The following is a 16,119-nucleotide window of genomic DNA, read 5'->3' on the forward strand; positions in this document are numbered from 1 at the left end:
TAAGAGCACTGACTGCTCTTCCAGAGGTCCTGAGTTCGAATCCCAGCAAACACATGGTGGCTCACAACCATCTGTAATGAGATCTGATGCCCTCTTCTGGTGTGTCTGAAAACAGCTACAGTGTACTTATATAGAATAAATAAATAAATCTTTAAAAAAAGAGGCTTGGGGTCTGGGGGTGGGGTCTGGGGGTGGGGTGGGGGGAGGTAGCTATCATTTGCTACATGGAACCCCAATGTCACTAAGCTGGACATTTAAGAGATGCGACTTCATATGACAAGGTGCTTTCCCCATTTCCCCAAGATGATGGCCATTCTCCATCCCTCACCAGCACAGGTAAGAAGCTTAAAGGTCGCAAACGCAGACTAGATGTAGGAAGTGGAGGGGGAGGGGTTCTCTTGAAAACTCCAGGAAGGAGAATCTAAGTGGAGGGTAAGCGTAGACGCTCACGGTGGCTTCTGCTTGGTGGAACCACATTCGTCCAAATGGTGGAATCTTTCACCCTGATGTCAGGGCCTTAGGGAGACCACTGGCAGTGAGACTGACAGACAAAGCTGACAGCGGACTAGGGGCAGCTTCACCTAGACCTGAGATTTCTGTGTTATGATGTCACCAATCTCAACCTGGATGGCGCCGATCTCAACCACATGGGGACACGTGGTCTGCCCCCATCTAAAACCTCCTGGAAATGCGTGTTCTATAAGACAATAAAAGCATATTCCACGGAGTGCAACGTCCCAGGTTCGCTTTCCGGTGACTGCCAGGAGATGAGGCACTTTCACCGATGTGAGGAGCACGTCAGATTTCCACCTGACAAAGTTGTGAGGGTCAATAATGATATACTCTGCATAGTGCTCTGTACAGCCTGTGGAAACCCCATCTGCTCAAGCAAACGGAGATGGAAGATGCTGAGTTTCATTATCAGCTGCAACAGACCAAAGACCCAAGTTCACTTCTGACACAGGGCTGGGCTGCAGGTAATTGTTCCCCCTGGGTAGGAGGGACAGCAGCGTTTCTAAAGTCCACTTTTGTCCATTTGCAACAACAGAGACGTAATCGTTCATCACCTGTCTTCTTCCTTTTTTTTTTTTTTTTTTTTTTTGCACATAATGGGAAGTTTCCCTAGGAACATTCAACAAGGAAACCATTTTAATTGCTAGTCTGAAAGAACCCAACATAAGCAGCAGCAGAGGGGAACTGCTTTTTTTTTTTTCTGAAGTGAGGAATTCTGAGAAATAAAATACATTACAATTCCAGAAGCGAGTATGCCGTCCTTTTGGTACACCAGCGTGAGTGGATTGATAAGCTGGGCTCCATCTGTGGGAAAACAAGAGAAAGTAGACGACGGCATCGAAAGGGCAGCAACTCTCGCAGCAGCAACAGCTGTTTTTATGGTTACAGAAGTTAGACTGAGCACGGGGATCCCAAAGGAGGAGTCAGAGGAAAGACGGAAGGAGCTGAAGGGGTTTGCAACCCCACAGGAAGAACAACAACATCAACCAACCAGAGCTCGCAGGGACTGAGCCACCAACCAAAGAGGGACCCATGGCTCCAGCTGCCTATGGAGCAGAGGATGGCCTTGTTGGGTGGAGCCCTTGGTCCTGTGAAGGCTCGATGCCCCCGTGTAGGGGAATGCCAGGGCGGTGAGGTGGGAGTGGGTGGGTGGGGAGCGCTCTCACTGAAGCAGGGGGAGGGGGATAGGGGGTTTATAGTCGGGGAAAACAGGAAAAGGGATGACATTTAAAATGTGAATAAAATATCCAATAAAAGAAAAGAAAAAAAGTGAGACAAGCTGCCCTGGAGGGCTGGAGCACCGGCCTGTGGACTCCTGTTAGAGATCTTTACAGAAACTGGTGAGAGACGAAAAAGCTGGTGTCAGAGACCAACGCAGTCAAACCACGGGGCTGTGTACTTAAGATGTATGCATTTATAAATTTATAGTCTATATCAAACGGTACATACATCGTTATCAAATAAAGCACATAGGAAACCTTTCTGCAAGAACTTCTGCTATTGATAAGACTTTTGTCTTTGGGGAGGAAATAACATAACCACGTGACCGGTTTGTGTAGGAAAGTACAAATGTGGTAACTATGCGGGCTCAGACGGCATCCGTCAAAATGTTCGTCCACTGCACAGAACAATGTGATGTTGGCGGCTGGGAAATCTGTCCTTTCCTTATGTCACTGTCCCCACTGCTATAAAGCTGCCACTGGAGTCTTCAGAGTCCAGGCCTGGGAGAGGGGCTGCTGATACCTCGTTTTGAAGACCTCCCTTCCCAAACCGTGGCTAAATTAATCTGCAAAGCACAATTCTGATCGATCTACAGTCCTACTTAGATGTCTTTTTACTCTCAGACCCCTGGCTAAGACTATTTGTCAACCCGTATTTACTAATGTCATTGTCCATAGAGGACGGAAATTGTGTGACATTGTACTTGTTAATGTATAGGTTATCTCTGTTGTCCCTTGGCTGGCTGGTCCCTTCCACAATATGCATTAGTCTTCAAAAAATTGTGTGTGTGTGTGTGTGTGTGATCCAGGCTGGTTTCAAACTCATAATCCACCTGCCTCAGCCTCCCGAGAGCTGTGACTACAGGTTCTTGTGCCACCGCCCCCAGATTGATAAATGCGTATTTAAAAGCCTTTATAATACAATGCAAAAGAAGAGCCTGCAGGAAAGAAATGGCGAACGGTGCTTAAGACATTCGAAGTGTGGTGGGTATCCTGAGGGTAATGCATTTGTTATCTAGTTCTTTCTGCAAGCCCTTGCAGAGGCCACGAGATTCTGTAGCGGGATTAAACAGGGTCAAATAATGAAGTGACCTCAGCTGATGACCAGGAGAGGAGAGAGGTTTGGGGCCATTGTGCTAACACGGGGCGAGGCTCCAGCTGAGTTGTGGAGCACATGGAGTTCCAGTGTGGGCACCTAGCGCATCTGAAGGTGGAGGTGGGGCTGGGGAAGGGTCCGCACAGAAGTGGACAAGAAAGAAATGGACGCTCTTCACAAAGGTAACCTTAAAAGGCAGTGAGAGAGCACAGGAACAATAAAAAGTTTTAACAAGTTCAGGTGGAGGTCTTGACGGAAGGAGCCGACAGAGGCTTGCTCTTGGAAAGTGTCCGGTAACAGGGCTTTAGATTCCCTGTTGAGAGAAAGAGCTGGAGGGCCAGTCATAACAGGGAGAGCTCTTTGCCAAGGAAGAGAGAGTCGGAGATTGGGAGAGCGACTCTGCGAAAGATAAGAAAGCTGTGGAAAATTTGCAAGAGGGAGTGACATGTGAGCCAGACCCTGGGTGAGATGGAGAGGAGGAGAGGCAAGAAAATGAGCAGGAGGCAGATCTGTGAACCGCCAGGAATAGACACTGCTTGGCAAAGGCACATCCTGGGGCTGATGGAAAATGACGTCACAGGCAGGAGGCGGGACCTTAGGAGAGCAGAGACCCTGAGGTGGGTGTTAAGCATGAGCCATTTGACCGGTAGCCAGCTGCTTGCTTTGGATTAAATGTAGATTCACGTCAGAAAGGGTCAGGTTTGCTGCAAAGATTGTGTGAAAGGATGACCTGGAGGAGAGAGTTTAGTGTGCAGGTTTGAGTAGCTGGCCCTGGAGAAGCTCCCTCTTTAGATCCCATACTCGGGTGGGGATGGGTTCCTGTGGTCCAGGCCTTACGAGGGCCACATCTGATGGAGCCAAGAATGGATACTAGATATATATAAGGGAGAGCTAATAAGGTCCTCCTTGAAAGAAATGACACAGCAGGGGGGTTGTGGCATAGCACACGTAAAGAGGTAGCTGTCACAGAAAGGGGGCTAGAAGGGAATGGGACAGAAAGGACATGACTAGCTGACTAAGTGGAACAGAGAAGGTTACCGGATCGGAGATCAGAACTTGGGAGTTCGAGGCCTCATTCCCTGGACTCTAGTGTCAGCCCCACAGCTCACAAGAATCTGAGCTTGTGTGTTTAGAGATTATGGGTGGTGGGAGGGGAGGGTACACTTTGTATGTGGACAACTTGCAGGTTTTCTCTGTCCACCCGTGGGGATTCTGGGGATCAAGCCCTGATTGCTGACAAGCACCCCAACTTGTTGAGACATTTTACAGAATGCGAGTGCTCTGTGTTGAGGAGGTACAGGCGTATCTCCTCGTGGTGTCCTGAAGACCTTATGACATCAATATATAAAGCGGTATCTTTTGGTATCCTCACATTAGAAGCCAATTGGCTCTTGGTAAACAGTGAGTAGCTACAATGTGTATCCATAGGACTTGGTAATACAGAATCGAACTTAAGGAGGCCCCAGGATGTCTCTAAGGGGGAAAATCAGGGATTCCAAAACCACTATCTTGAAGGATATGCAAAGCGAACACTGCAGCTGTACTTGTGGACCCTGGGGCAGAGCAGTTTCTTACCCAGTACTGGAAACTCCTCCAGCTTCTGGAGCACAGTCACCTTCAAGGTTTCCGTGTTAATCATCAGAAGATGACCCTCCTCACACCCAACGTACAGGTCGCTTGACGGAGTCCAGCAGTGCATAGTTGGGTGAAGCAGAGGATATATATCATCTTTCGGCTTCGGGAGAGAATAGCATCCACGTGTTAAGACAGCAATCATGCTCAGGGGCCACAGGACACCCACCAAAAGAACCGTCACAAAGAAACCAGAACGAGTGGCCAGTGGAAACGCATCAACATCAGAGTCAGAGCTCTTTCTCCTTTGCTCTATTCTTTTTTCACTGTTACCAAGGCTCTCCTGCTAATACACCAGAGTTCTCTTGTCATGCGTTCTGATTAATACCCTATTAGCTAGTTCTTAGTGGCCACTTTCGGCATCTCCAGTCCCCCTTTCAGGGAAGACTGTCATTAGCACCCTTGTCTTCTGGTCTTCTCACAAGGCTCACTTTCGAAGGTTAGCTTGGGGCTTTGGCTGAGCTGGCTTTCAAAGGCAAAGAGGTGACCTTTGGCCTGAGGCTGATGTTCCTCTTACTTGGTCCACGATCACGCCGTGTGCCTTCCATTCCATACAAACAATCAGAATGCAAGTAGAAGTCGACTTTGGGCTCCAAAAACAGCTTGGACCAAGTTTAAAGCAAGTTGTTTTCAAAAAAAGCCTAGGGGATGGGTCTCTCAGGTCCCAGCTTTCCTCTGCATGACCTCAAGAGTGTAAGAACTATTCTTGGACTTGGGCCACAGAAACAGGCCATGATTTGTTCAGGCTGGCCTTAGATGGTGATAGTGACTCCTCTCCCAGAGCCTTTACACTTGTGTTCAGCAAAGAAAGGCTGGCCCTTGTCAGCGCAGTGCTGGGCTCCAGAACTTCTTCCTAGCAAGCCTTGGACAGACCGAACACTCTCCTCCCTGAGGCTCAAGGTGGCTTTGACAACTGTGACAGAAATGCTGCCTACAGTGCTAGACTTTCAGTTCTGGATACTAGCATATGGCCTCCCCCACCCCTCTTCGTCCCTCCCTTTTCCCCTCTCCCTCTCCCCCTCTCTTTCTCTCTTTCTTCTTCCTTCTTTTTGAGGTGTTGGGGCCTATTGCGTGTTAAACAAGCACTCTACTTCCATATTGAAGTGTACTAGTGTGAGTGTGTGTGTTTATGAGTGCACACCTGTGTGCATACTTACAAGTACATATGTGCATGTACATAGATGTGCATGATACACCAACGTGTGTTCATACATATATACAGATGTGTACACGTGCATGTGGATATACACATGTGTGTGGATGTGAGTGTACATGTATGTGCATGTGTGCACACATGTGTGTGCCTGCAAGTACATATATGTGCATGTATATATGTACATGTATACACCGATGTGTGTGCACACATGTATATGGATGTTCACATGTGTGGGTGGATGTGTGAGTGTGCATGTATGTGCGTGCGTGCGTGCGTGTGTGTGTGTGTGTGTGTGTGTGTGTGTGTGCGTGCGCCTATCTGTGTATCGTTGAGCTTCCTGTGGTTTTACATGGCTAAGATTTGTACCTTGTTTTCTTCTGGCATCCTTGCACCCACTGACATAAACTGTGTTAACAAATTAGGGGCCGATTTCCTAGCATGCTTAGATTCTTTTTTTTTTTTTTAAAGATTTATTTATTTCATGAAGAGGGCATCAGATCTCATTACAGATGGTTGTGAGCCACCATGTGGTTGCGGGGAATTGAACTCAGGAACCTCTGGAAGAGCGGTGGGTGCTCTTACCCACTGAGCCATTTCTCCAGCCCATGTTTAGATTCTTTAAGAGCTTTGTGTTCATGTTGCTGGGTGGTGGTGACACAGGCCTTTAATCCCAGCACTCGGGAGGCAGGGGCAGGGGGATCCCTGAGCTTGAGGCCAGCCTGGTCTACAGATTGAGTTCTAGGACAGCCAGGGCTACACAGAGAAACCTTGTCTCCAAATATTAAAGGGAAAAAAATTCTGCGTTCATGCCCTGCTTTTACTTGAGCACTCATTCCTCTAACCAACGTTCAGGGAGCATGGGCCTTTTTCAGACACTGTTCCGAATAGCCACGTGATATTGAATGATAGAAAACTCCCTTTGTATGGGGTTTACCTACCAATGATGGGGAGGTGGGGAGAAATAGTTAAGCTGTGAGGTTGAATATAGAGGATGTTATGTGCGGAGAAGCATGTTGAAGAAAGGTGAAGTGGGAGCCGGTGCTGTCACTGGGTAGTGCCGTCAGCTGTGTGCACAGCGATCATCCATTCTAAATGCTGTGCTGTGTGCCAGCCACCCTAATAAAGCCCAGTTGTCTGACAGCCGACGACACGTGGCCCTTCACTGATGAACGACCCTACCAGATTCTCAACTGACATAAGTTGCTGATGCTGCCTATTCCAAGGGACGCCTATCAGCTCCTGGTTCTATGTCAGCCAGTGTGCCAGTCTGGTTTCCCCTCAGTGAGACAGTCACGAGGCGAGGAATTGGGGTGGGCAGCAGAATCGGGAAGGAGAGAGGTAACGGCTGGGACGGGCGTGTGGATCACAGGAGCACTGGTTATGAAGCCACAGGTTCCTCCTGGACCAGGGAGGAGAGTGGAAAGAGGAGTTAGCTGTTCAGGTAGACCCTGAAATGGCCAGTCAGAAGAAGATGCAGTGCGATGGTATTTTAAAGGGGGAGGTGACTTTAACGGTATGGCTGACCTATTTTAGGTCTTCGTAGACGTGGACAGAAAAACCCGAATAGTCACTACTCACCCACCAACTCCCAATTTAAACAAAAAGGCACCACCAACCAACCCAAGGGATTGGACTGTCACCGGTGAATGGCTTTTCTGCTGCACCAGCCTAAGACCTGACCCATCAGACAAAGAGACACTCACCGAAGGACAATATTTACACCCTCAAGTGCTTCTGATGGCATCTGACAGAGTATGCATGACAAAAGGACTCTTTTGTCATCGTTAAGTGTACCTAACTTGTTTGTTTGTTTATAGGATCTCACTGTGTAGCCCAGGTTACCCTGGAACGTTTGATCCCTCTGCCCCTGTCTACCTAATGCTTGCATTTGGAAAATCTAAACAAACAAACAAACAAACAAAAAACAGAATGTGAGGATTAAACTTAGAAAGTTTTCGGCTGTGGAAAGTTAAACTACAATTAGATTTTTTTTCTTTCTCATTTTTCTGTAGGTTTGATCTTGTGTTCCTGTCTTTAGCAATGCATTTGGTATTATGTAAGAATAGACGTCGGGGAATCTGGACCGTATGAGCAGATTTTCTCTTCCGAGTTTTAGAAGAGACGGGCATGTTCGTGATTGTGTCTCAAAACATCTGCCCACTCAGCCTCCATTTCTAGGCCCCGGGGATCAAGCATCAAATGCTCTGATCGCCTCAAGCCCACCGAGGGGAAACTGGATCTAACCCGTACTGTGCTGAAGGCTGGAGCAGCACAAAGGTGCTGAGAAATTTTTGAGTTCACAAAGAGATTCGTATTTAGCAAATTTTGTTTAAAAGAAAAAAAAAAACAGTGGACAAAACACAGAAACTGGACCCTTGAGCTTAAATTCATTATGTTGGATCCAGTTTCTGTCCAGATAACATCTGCTTTTGATTTTCCACACACAACAACTGGACAGTTTTCTAATTCCTCACATAACTTGCATAATGTGTATTGGGATTTTTAAAGACCTACGGCGTGCCATTCTGTCGGAACCTACTAAAAAGATGAGATTATTTAATGTCTGTAATCCTGTAAAAGTCCCCAACTTAGAGACTGTCACGTACATCAAGCCGTCATTGATTTCTTTGCCATTCGTACACAGGTCACAAGAAATGACCTTCCGGAGGCTCGAGAGCCCACTGGCTGCTCTTGCAGACGATCTGGGTTCAATTCCCAGCACCCACGTGGCAGCTCACAAGCGTCTGTAACTCCAGTTCTGGGGAATCTGATGCCCTCTTTGGGCCTCCATGTGCACGCCTAATGGCACACAGATATACGTGCAGACAAAACACTTAGGCTCATGAAATAAAATTCAACAGATTTAAGAAAACAAAGAGGTGACATTCAAGATTAGGAATGAAATCGAGACATTTGGGAGAAGCTCTGCCTTCCACTCACTGGACGATCCCTAGTCAGTGCTTTATCTGTTTTCACGTGATATATATGTATATGTATGTGTGTATATATACAAATTAAATTTCTAAGCTAAAATCCAAGTAGCATGTATGTGTATGATGTAGAGTCATAACACACATTACATTTCTGCTTTCAGAAAGTGATGAAGGGAGCCCCAGGAAAGGAAGCTATGCAGCTTATACAAGAACCTTGTTTAACACAGCAACCCCACTATGTGAGGCATTCTTTTCTCTCTGTGTGGTGTGTGCGTATGTCTGTGTGTGGGTGCAGGTGTACAGCCTCAGAGGCTGGAGGTCAACAGCAGGCGTCTTATCCCGTTTCACCTTTGCTTCAAGGCCAGGGCTCTCACTGAAGCTGGAGCTCCTCGCTGCACCCCCCTGCCCCCATGCTGGTCTGACAGTGGCACACCGCGGCACCCAGGGCCTTGCACTTGGGCTTCATCCACTGTCCAACTCCATGGCCACTACACAGAGGCATTTAAGTGACGTTTGAAATATTTCATAGTCTTCCAAAGGCAAAAGGCAGTTGCCTGGATTTTAAACGTTTTCTGTTAGGCCCATTATTGAGTGGGAACTGTGGACTATTAGGACTCCTACAGATTTACTGGAGGGAGGAAGGGAAAGAGGGAGTGGAGGAGGAGAGGGCAGGGAGACAGACAGGAAGGGGGAAATAACTGGTTGAGTGCCTTGGTTTTTACTTTGCTGCCCCCTTGTGACTGAGAGGGGGTGGTGCGCTTTCCATGGCTAGAACCTGGGCTGAACAAGAACTAATCAGGCTTCCGCATGAACAGAAGTGAATTTCTGCGGTTCATTAGAGGACATACTGTGAGCACGGACCATTTCTCTTGTCCACCGCAGACAATCTTGTCTTTCGTGGCAAGTTACTTCACGTGCTTTCACAGTGGGATAGCTTCATTTTCTGCAGTGCTGTTTCACTTGGCCACATGCCCATGGCCTTTATCCACGGCTTGGTTCCACGGGACATCATCACAACAGGTCCCAGTGGTCCAGAGGACTGATGGTCCTCATCTTCGTTCATCCCAAATGATTTGCCCGGTGACTCCCTCCCTCCGTCTCCCTCCTGACCACCACTCTGAATCGTATTTACCATGTTGGCCACTCCAACCACAGGGCTCTGTTCTCAGTCCCTCAAACATGCCAAGCTGTCTCACCCAGAGCCTCTGGACATGCTGTCCCCCGCACTTGAAACGTCCCTTCTTCTTTCTTTCCTCCTCCTCCCCCTCCCCCTCCTCCCCCCTCCCCCTCCCCCCTCCTCCTCCTCCTCTTCTTCTTGTAACAGAAATGGCTCCTTGTGCTTCAAATCTCAAGGAAGAGGCTCAACCATAAGGTGATCCTTTCCGTGCCACCTCACCCGTGTGAGGAGTTTAATGTCTCCCTTCACTTTGTTGTTAGCCTCTCTCTTCTGACAGGAACACTCATGCCTGCTCACCACGTGGGCCTACTGCCTGAAAGAGAGTCGGTTGGCTGCCTGGAAGGAGCTTGGTGTAAACGTGTGGAAAGAAGCAAGCAGCAAGCGGCAGGGGTGGGGGGAGGGGTGCGAGGCTGGTGGCAGATTCTGTCATTTAAAAAACCCTCCACTACGCTCCACTCCCCTGCATTTACTTGTGCTCAGATGCAGACTGCTCTTTCTTCTCCTCCTGTTAGCAGTGGGCTTCTTCCGCCCTCTTCTCTCTCCTCCCTCAGATGTTTCTCCTCATTCACTAGCCCCGCCCCCTTTGCTCCCAGGGGCTGCCGGGAGAATCACACTCACTAAGGTTTACATCTCCATCGCTGCCACTTGGCTCCTGTTGGGGAACAGGGGCTCTACTTGCCAGCTCCCACCCTGCACCTCTCCTTGCTTCCCAGTCCCTCAACATCAGCTGGTCCAAAATCAGGGTCACAGCCGCCCTGCCGCCATCTCCCCAAGTATCCACACACAGTACCCATGTATGTGGGGTCTTTGCTTCCCAGGTGATTCAGAACGAGCAGGACGGTCCTGCGTTCCCAGCTGTCCTATAATCAAACGAGATCTCACTCCCGAGACAGCCGCCTTGAAGCAAGCGAGATAATTACCCTGAATGTCTCTGCCTCTTCGCCCACCAGCCCGGCAATGGCCGACAGGGGCAATACGGGTCCATAAATGAGATCCTTGGGCAGAGAGGTGGGGAAAAGCATGTCGGTTTCATTTGAGAGCGTCCCATCTTCTTGAGGCAGCTTCACCAGCCTGTGGAAAAGGGACGCATCAGATCAAGTGGAGTAACAGGGGTTACGCCACATGGGTGGAGGTTCTCTCCATCAGTGGGGATGGAGAGGAGGTGTTCTGTCATAAAACACACACAAGAAGATAAGGGCCGAGCAGCAGCTTTTGAAATACATGCCATACAGTGACAAGTCACGTGTAGCTAAGAACTAAGGGCACAAGGATTCTTGAGAAGATTCAAAGCTAATGTGCGAAGCGGGAACTGTAAACTTCAATGTTGTGGGGGAGGTCTGGGGCGCCGTAACCAGCAGAAGAGCGTCCTCTTCTTGTAGAGGTGACAGGTAACACTCAGTTCTAGCTGACAGAGTTGCTGACGTGCAAGAGCTTTCGGTTCTAAAATAGTATCTGGGTATTTGTGAGAAACATCTCAAATTTTGAATGTTGGCAACTAAGTAAAATAAAAAATATTGTGAGCTGGAATAAAAAAGAACCCGCAAACAGAGCCTGAATCCAGCCATCTCGAAATATCTGATGACAAAAAAAAAAAAAAAAAAAAAAAAAATCCCATCTTCGAGTTTATCGTTGATCTACGTTTTAAAGGTGGGTCTCGGGGCAGGTGAGGCAGAAACGCTGAGACACCTCGGGCAGTGCCCAGCCCAGCCTAGGAGCGCGAGCAAGGAGGCGGTGGAGAGATGGGAGTGGAAAAGAAGCTAAGTGATTTGTGTGCTCAGAAGAGAAGTGGAACTGAAGACACGACAGCAGTGGGAACAGCCTGGCACGACCACCCCAGGACCACGGTGATGTCACTGCCAGCCATGTCTAGGTTGGTGGTCCTGTTGCAGCTGGGGTCAGTGTTGACGTCGGTGGTCCACATTACCACCAAAGGCTATGAGGATGTCCCGGATTTGTAAATGCAGCCTGAAGCCATGCTGCTGTCTGAGGGCTGTACTGAGATGGCTCTCCCCCACCCCACCCTACCCCCAGCCACCACATATTGGTGCCAGTGGTCACATGGGCTCAGGGGAGTTGGCCCCACCCCACCGAAGGAGAGCTGTCACCTGGGACGGTGCTGGAGAGCTGACCCTAGAGGTGTGGGCATGGGGGATGAGGACAGCTCAGCCCCTCACCTGGTCAGTGGGAGAGCCAGCTTCGGTGGCGTGGGTGTGGGAAAATTGACCAACTCAACTACCACTGAGGCCCAGAGTCAGAGTTTTAGATTGGCCCACCCGCAACATCCTCTCCATCTAGGACCACCAACCTAGAATTAATGAATTAATTGCTGGAGCTCATGAAGGGGCCAGTCCTGTGGATCGCCACCAGTCAGGGAAACAGCAGGATGTCTGAGAGTCTCTGTGAGGTTGATGTTGTAGCAGAAGCCAGAGGCCTTGAAGTAGCCTAATGGCTCACTGCAATGAATGCTCACAAGCAGAGCTATTTGGATGTGTGATGGAGATGTGGGGAAGAGAGAGGTGCAGAATGGTGTACCCACAGAGTACTGCGCTTGCTAGAGATTTTTAAATTTCTTTTCTAATTTTTATTATTTTATTTACTTGGGCAGGGCGGGGCTACGAGGGTGGAGGGCGGATATGGAAGGGCTGGTGAATGAGTGGGGCTAGAGTATAAGAGGTGAAGTTCCCAAAGAGTCAATAAAAAGTATGTTTAAAAAATATATAGGGGCTGGAGAGATGGCTCAGTGGTTAAGAGCACGATTGCTCTTCCAGAGGTCCTGAGTTCAATTCCCAGCAACCACATGGTGGCTCACAACCATCTGTAATGGATCCAATTCTCTCTTCTGGTGTGTCTGAAGACAGTGACAGTGTACTCACATAAAATAAATAAATAAATCACACACACACACACACACACACACACACACACACACACATATATATATATATATATATAGAGAGAGAGAGAGAGAGGGTTTGGAGAATTCATGGCATTAAATCAGAGCTTGCGTTCTATGAAAGGAAGACAGTTTTGGAGATTGGTCATATAAGCAGAGTATGTGAAGGCATGGCTAAGTGCATGTAAGTCCTGAAAGTCCTCTCCCGTGTCTCTTGCTTTGTTTGTCTATGGAGAAGTCATACCAACAATATTCAGAAACAGTCAGCAACAATTTTGCAGTGGAACGTTCAAAGGTCTCAAAGGGAGAGGTGATGGGGTGGTAAAGCAGGTGCCTGTCCCGATGTACACCTGGTGGACCATTGTCCACTCTGTTAAGAGACAGTGCTTTGAACCGTGACTGGAGACAGACCTATCTCTGGGTGCTTCTGAAAATGATCTTGAAGGAAAAAATGTGCTAATCAGAACTCTTAGATGCTTCTGGTTTGGACAGGTTGCCTTTTTTTCTTTTTTCTTTTTCTTTTTACCCCTTTCATTTCTTTTTGGCTTCACACGTTACCTAAGGTAGAGGTTCAAAAGTTGCAATTTCAAGAGTATGCTTTTCCAACATCTCTTGGTCTTCAGCCAAAAAAAGTCAAACCAGTAGCGCTTTGGGACTTTGAAGTCTTTGCTACAGCCCTCCATTATCAACTATCACCATTTGTTCCAGAACTTTCCTTGGACACGTTTCTCCTTTAAATGGGTAACGCCCATGATTCTGCTCTGTGCGAACCTTGGCTTGAGTAACATGGCTGACCGCATGCTGTGCTGTACTTTTCCTGTATCTAACAGATTCTTGTTTAACAGACTTTACTAGAGCAGCAAGGAAACAGGAGCGAAAGGTCACTGGTGTCCTTTTTATATAGTAGTCACATTTAGAAACATTAATTTGAGCAAATCAAATTTCACAAAAATTAAGCACGCTGGACAAACTCTCAGAGGACCTGGGGAGTCAAAGGGAAGCTGACGGGTGAGCAGCCACTCCAAGCTCATTACAGATGCAGAAAAGTGTGATTGACTTGTAACAGGCTGTGTGTGTGTGTGTGTGTGTGTGTGTGTGTGCGCGCGCGTGCTTGTGGCTATCCCAAGAAGCCACTTAATTCATCAATGTGGCCCAGTGATGACGGCGAATGCCAACCAAGACCAGCTCATGGGTGGGGAACAACAAAGGCCCCCTACCTTATCCTGAAATGATGCTCCTGGTTACTTCTTTCAATGGTCCACACGCTCACGGCGCTTGGACTTGACAAGCACATTTGGCGCCAGTTCATGGGGTTGAAGGTCATCTGACTCACATCCATTCCAGGATTCGATTTCTTGCACAAGATGACATTGGCTTCCCAGTTCCTTCAACGGAAACGGCAGTTGATGAAAAGGTAAGCTTTGTTTCATTCTATGTCTGGGAAATATCTAATTTCATGCAACTTGCATCAGCCAGGACACAGGTTGTGATACAACTTCATAACCCGTGACGTAAACACCAAGCTTTTGAGTGACTGCATTCGAATGAACCCCTCTAAGGAATGAAATGATATATATGTTCGAATATTGCACCATCATCCCAGGGTTACTCGGTCCTTCCTGTTTGGTCTGAATTTGACTCACTCACACCTGGGGAATGGAAGCATCGCCACATTAGTGTCTACATCGCACGTGTTGGACCCGAGTACTGTGTGTGTATCTGGGTGTCCTGCACTCGTAGATCATTTACTGACTTTTTAAAATATATATATATATCATTTAAAAATCTGCTACTTGATTTGTTCTTTTGAGGAAATAGCCTCAAATTCTGCCAGCTATGCTCTTTGCTGGAGGAATGGGGAACACACACACACACACACACACACACACACACACACACACGTGCATGCACAAGTACACAAATGTGCACACACATACACATGCATGCAAGCGTGTACACAGTGTGTGCACACATGTGTACACAAATGTGTGTGTGCGCATCCCAAGATGTCGAGGTTCCTTTACCCTACTTGCCAGCAGAGCAGTGGTCAGAAAACTGTCTGGTGTTTCCTGAACTTGCCCTGCTCCTGGCTGCCCTCTGCCTTCCAGGCCTGCCATCCCATCTGAGTCCCTTGCCCAGCACAGCTGGAATCTTGCTGGTATCTTGCTGGTTATCTCTGGCTCCCTTGACCACTTTGTCGGGCAAACCTGTCAGTCCTCCACAGATACAACTGGAAGCCTGGGTCGCTGTGAGCACAGCAGCAAGGATCACAGGGCATGTGTGTCACTGGTGCTATGGCGTCTTCGCTACTTCCAGGGAACTCACACTGACACAAGCTCCATCCTCCTGTTCTCTGGATGGCTCTATCTCCCATGTGCTATGGGAGCCATTTTAGATACCCTGAGGCCTGTAGCCCACCCACTCCTTCCTTCATATTTGTGAAAAGTCTCAATTCTTCTGAGCAAAACAGAAGCAATGAAATGGACTCCCAAATCCTGTGTCAAACTGTTCATTCCCACCCCCTGCCAAGTTTAACCTCCACTTCGTCTCAGGCATACTTACAACCCCCTTCTGGGAGAACTCTGGCCCTCTGTCACAGTGTCTATGTGAGACCTCACTATCCCCTCGCCAAAGCTGTGTCTGGTACCTTGACCAACTCTTCTATTGATGCAGGGGCTGTCCAGCTCTGCGGACAGCTCTCTTCTGACTGACTCTGTATGGTGCGTTCCTTCACACCTCTGATTCCATGTGCCCAAGGACTTCCTGTGGGCCCTTGGTATAAAATCTAGGAGGTGGCAATAAACCTGAGAGTACAGAGGAGCCAACACCCTACACAGTGAAACTTTCATCCTTGAAACACAGGAGCCACTGGACAGAGTGACTCCACCCACCTTCCCAAGAATTCACCTTCAAGATTCAGCAGTCCACTGCACTAGAGGCCAAGCAGTGGCCGGCCGAGAAGTGTGTGCTCCTATTGGCTCCTCCCCTCTCTGCCTCCTTCCCAGCTTTGTGCTCCCCCCTGAAGAACTGGTCCCTGGTGTTTTGCTTCAGACATTAGATTGATTCTATGGATTCTGGGGTGAGGTAGTCTGAAAGCCATGTCACCAAGAGCTACTCCCCATTTTTATGACTGCTCCTTTTGAGTCCCTATTGGGGGCTCTTCTTCCTGGGAGCTCTCACGGGTGTCCCTAGGTCTTTCTTTAGGTGTTCTTGTCTACTTTCAAAACTTTGACCGTTTGTTTTAGCTAGTCTCAAGTCTTCATCTCCAGCCTCCTTCCTCCTTCATCTCCAGGAATTCAGTCCTGGATGCCTGGGGCAGGAACGTACTGTGTTCTGTTTCTCCCGCTGAGGAACAGAATCCCTGGAGTTTGTCCAGCTGCATGCCTGCCCCACACTGCTCTTAGGCGTGGTCAGTGGGATGTAAGTGGTAGTGTTATGTGCAACCCGGAAGCCATGAGTCTCATCAGAAAGTCTTTTCCTCTCCTATGGTTCCTCCAAA

At 48.3% G+C, this 16,119-nt stretch overlaps 1 protein-coding gene across 5 annotated transcripts in view; it reads right to left on the reverse strand.

The window, feature by feature from the left end:
* The window catches only part of Cfap43 (cilia and flagella associated protein 43), an 87,259-nt gene that overhangs the window by 60,871 nt on the left and 10,269 nt on the right, over positions 1-16,119 (reverse strand). For 4 of the 5 annotated variants that reach the window (XM_008760497.4, XM_345041.10, XM_039101433.2 and 1 more), the window contains 4 exons: positions 13,838-14,005; positions 10,648-10,798; positions 4,405-4,564; positions 1,250-1,317 (listed from right to left, as the gene is read on the reverse strand). In XM_008760497.4, coding sequence (XP_008758719.1) covers positions 1,250-1,317; positions 4,405-4,564; positions 10,648-10,798; positions 13,838-14,005 — 547 coding nt within the window. Of the gene's footprint in view, positions 1-1,249; positions 1,318-4,404; positions 4,565-10,197; positions 10,578-10,647; positions 10,799-13,837; positions 14,006-16,119 lie in introns of those variants that run through there. The other variant, XM_006231588.5, reaches the window with a different exon arrangement.

Source organism: Rattus norvegicus, chromosome 1, assembly GCF_036323735.1.
Source record: "Rattus norvegicus strain BN/NHsdMcwi chromosome 1, GRCr8, whole genome shotgun sequence".
Lineage (NCBI taxonomy): Eukaryota > Metazoa > Chordata > Mammalia > Rodentia > Muridae > Rattus > Rattus norvegicus.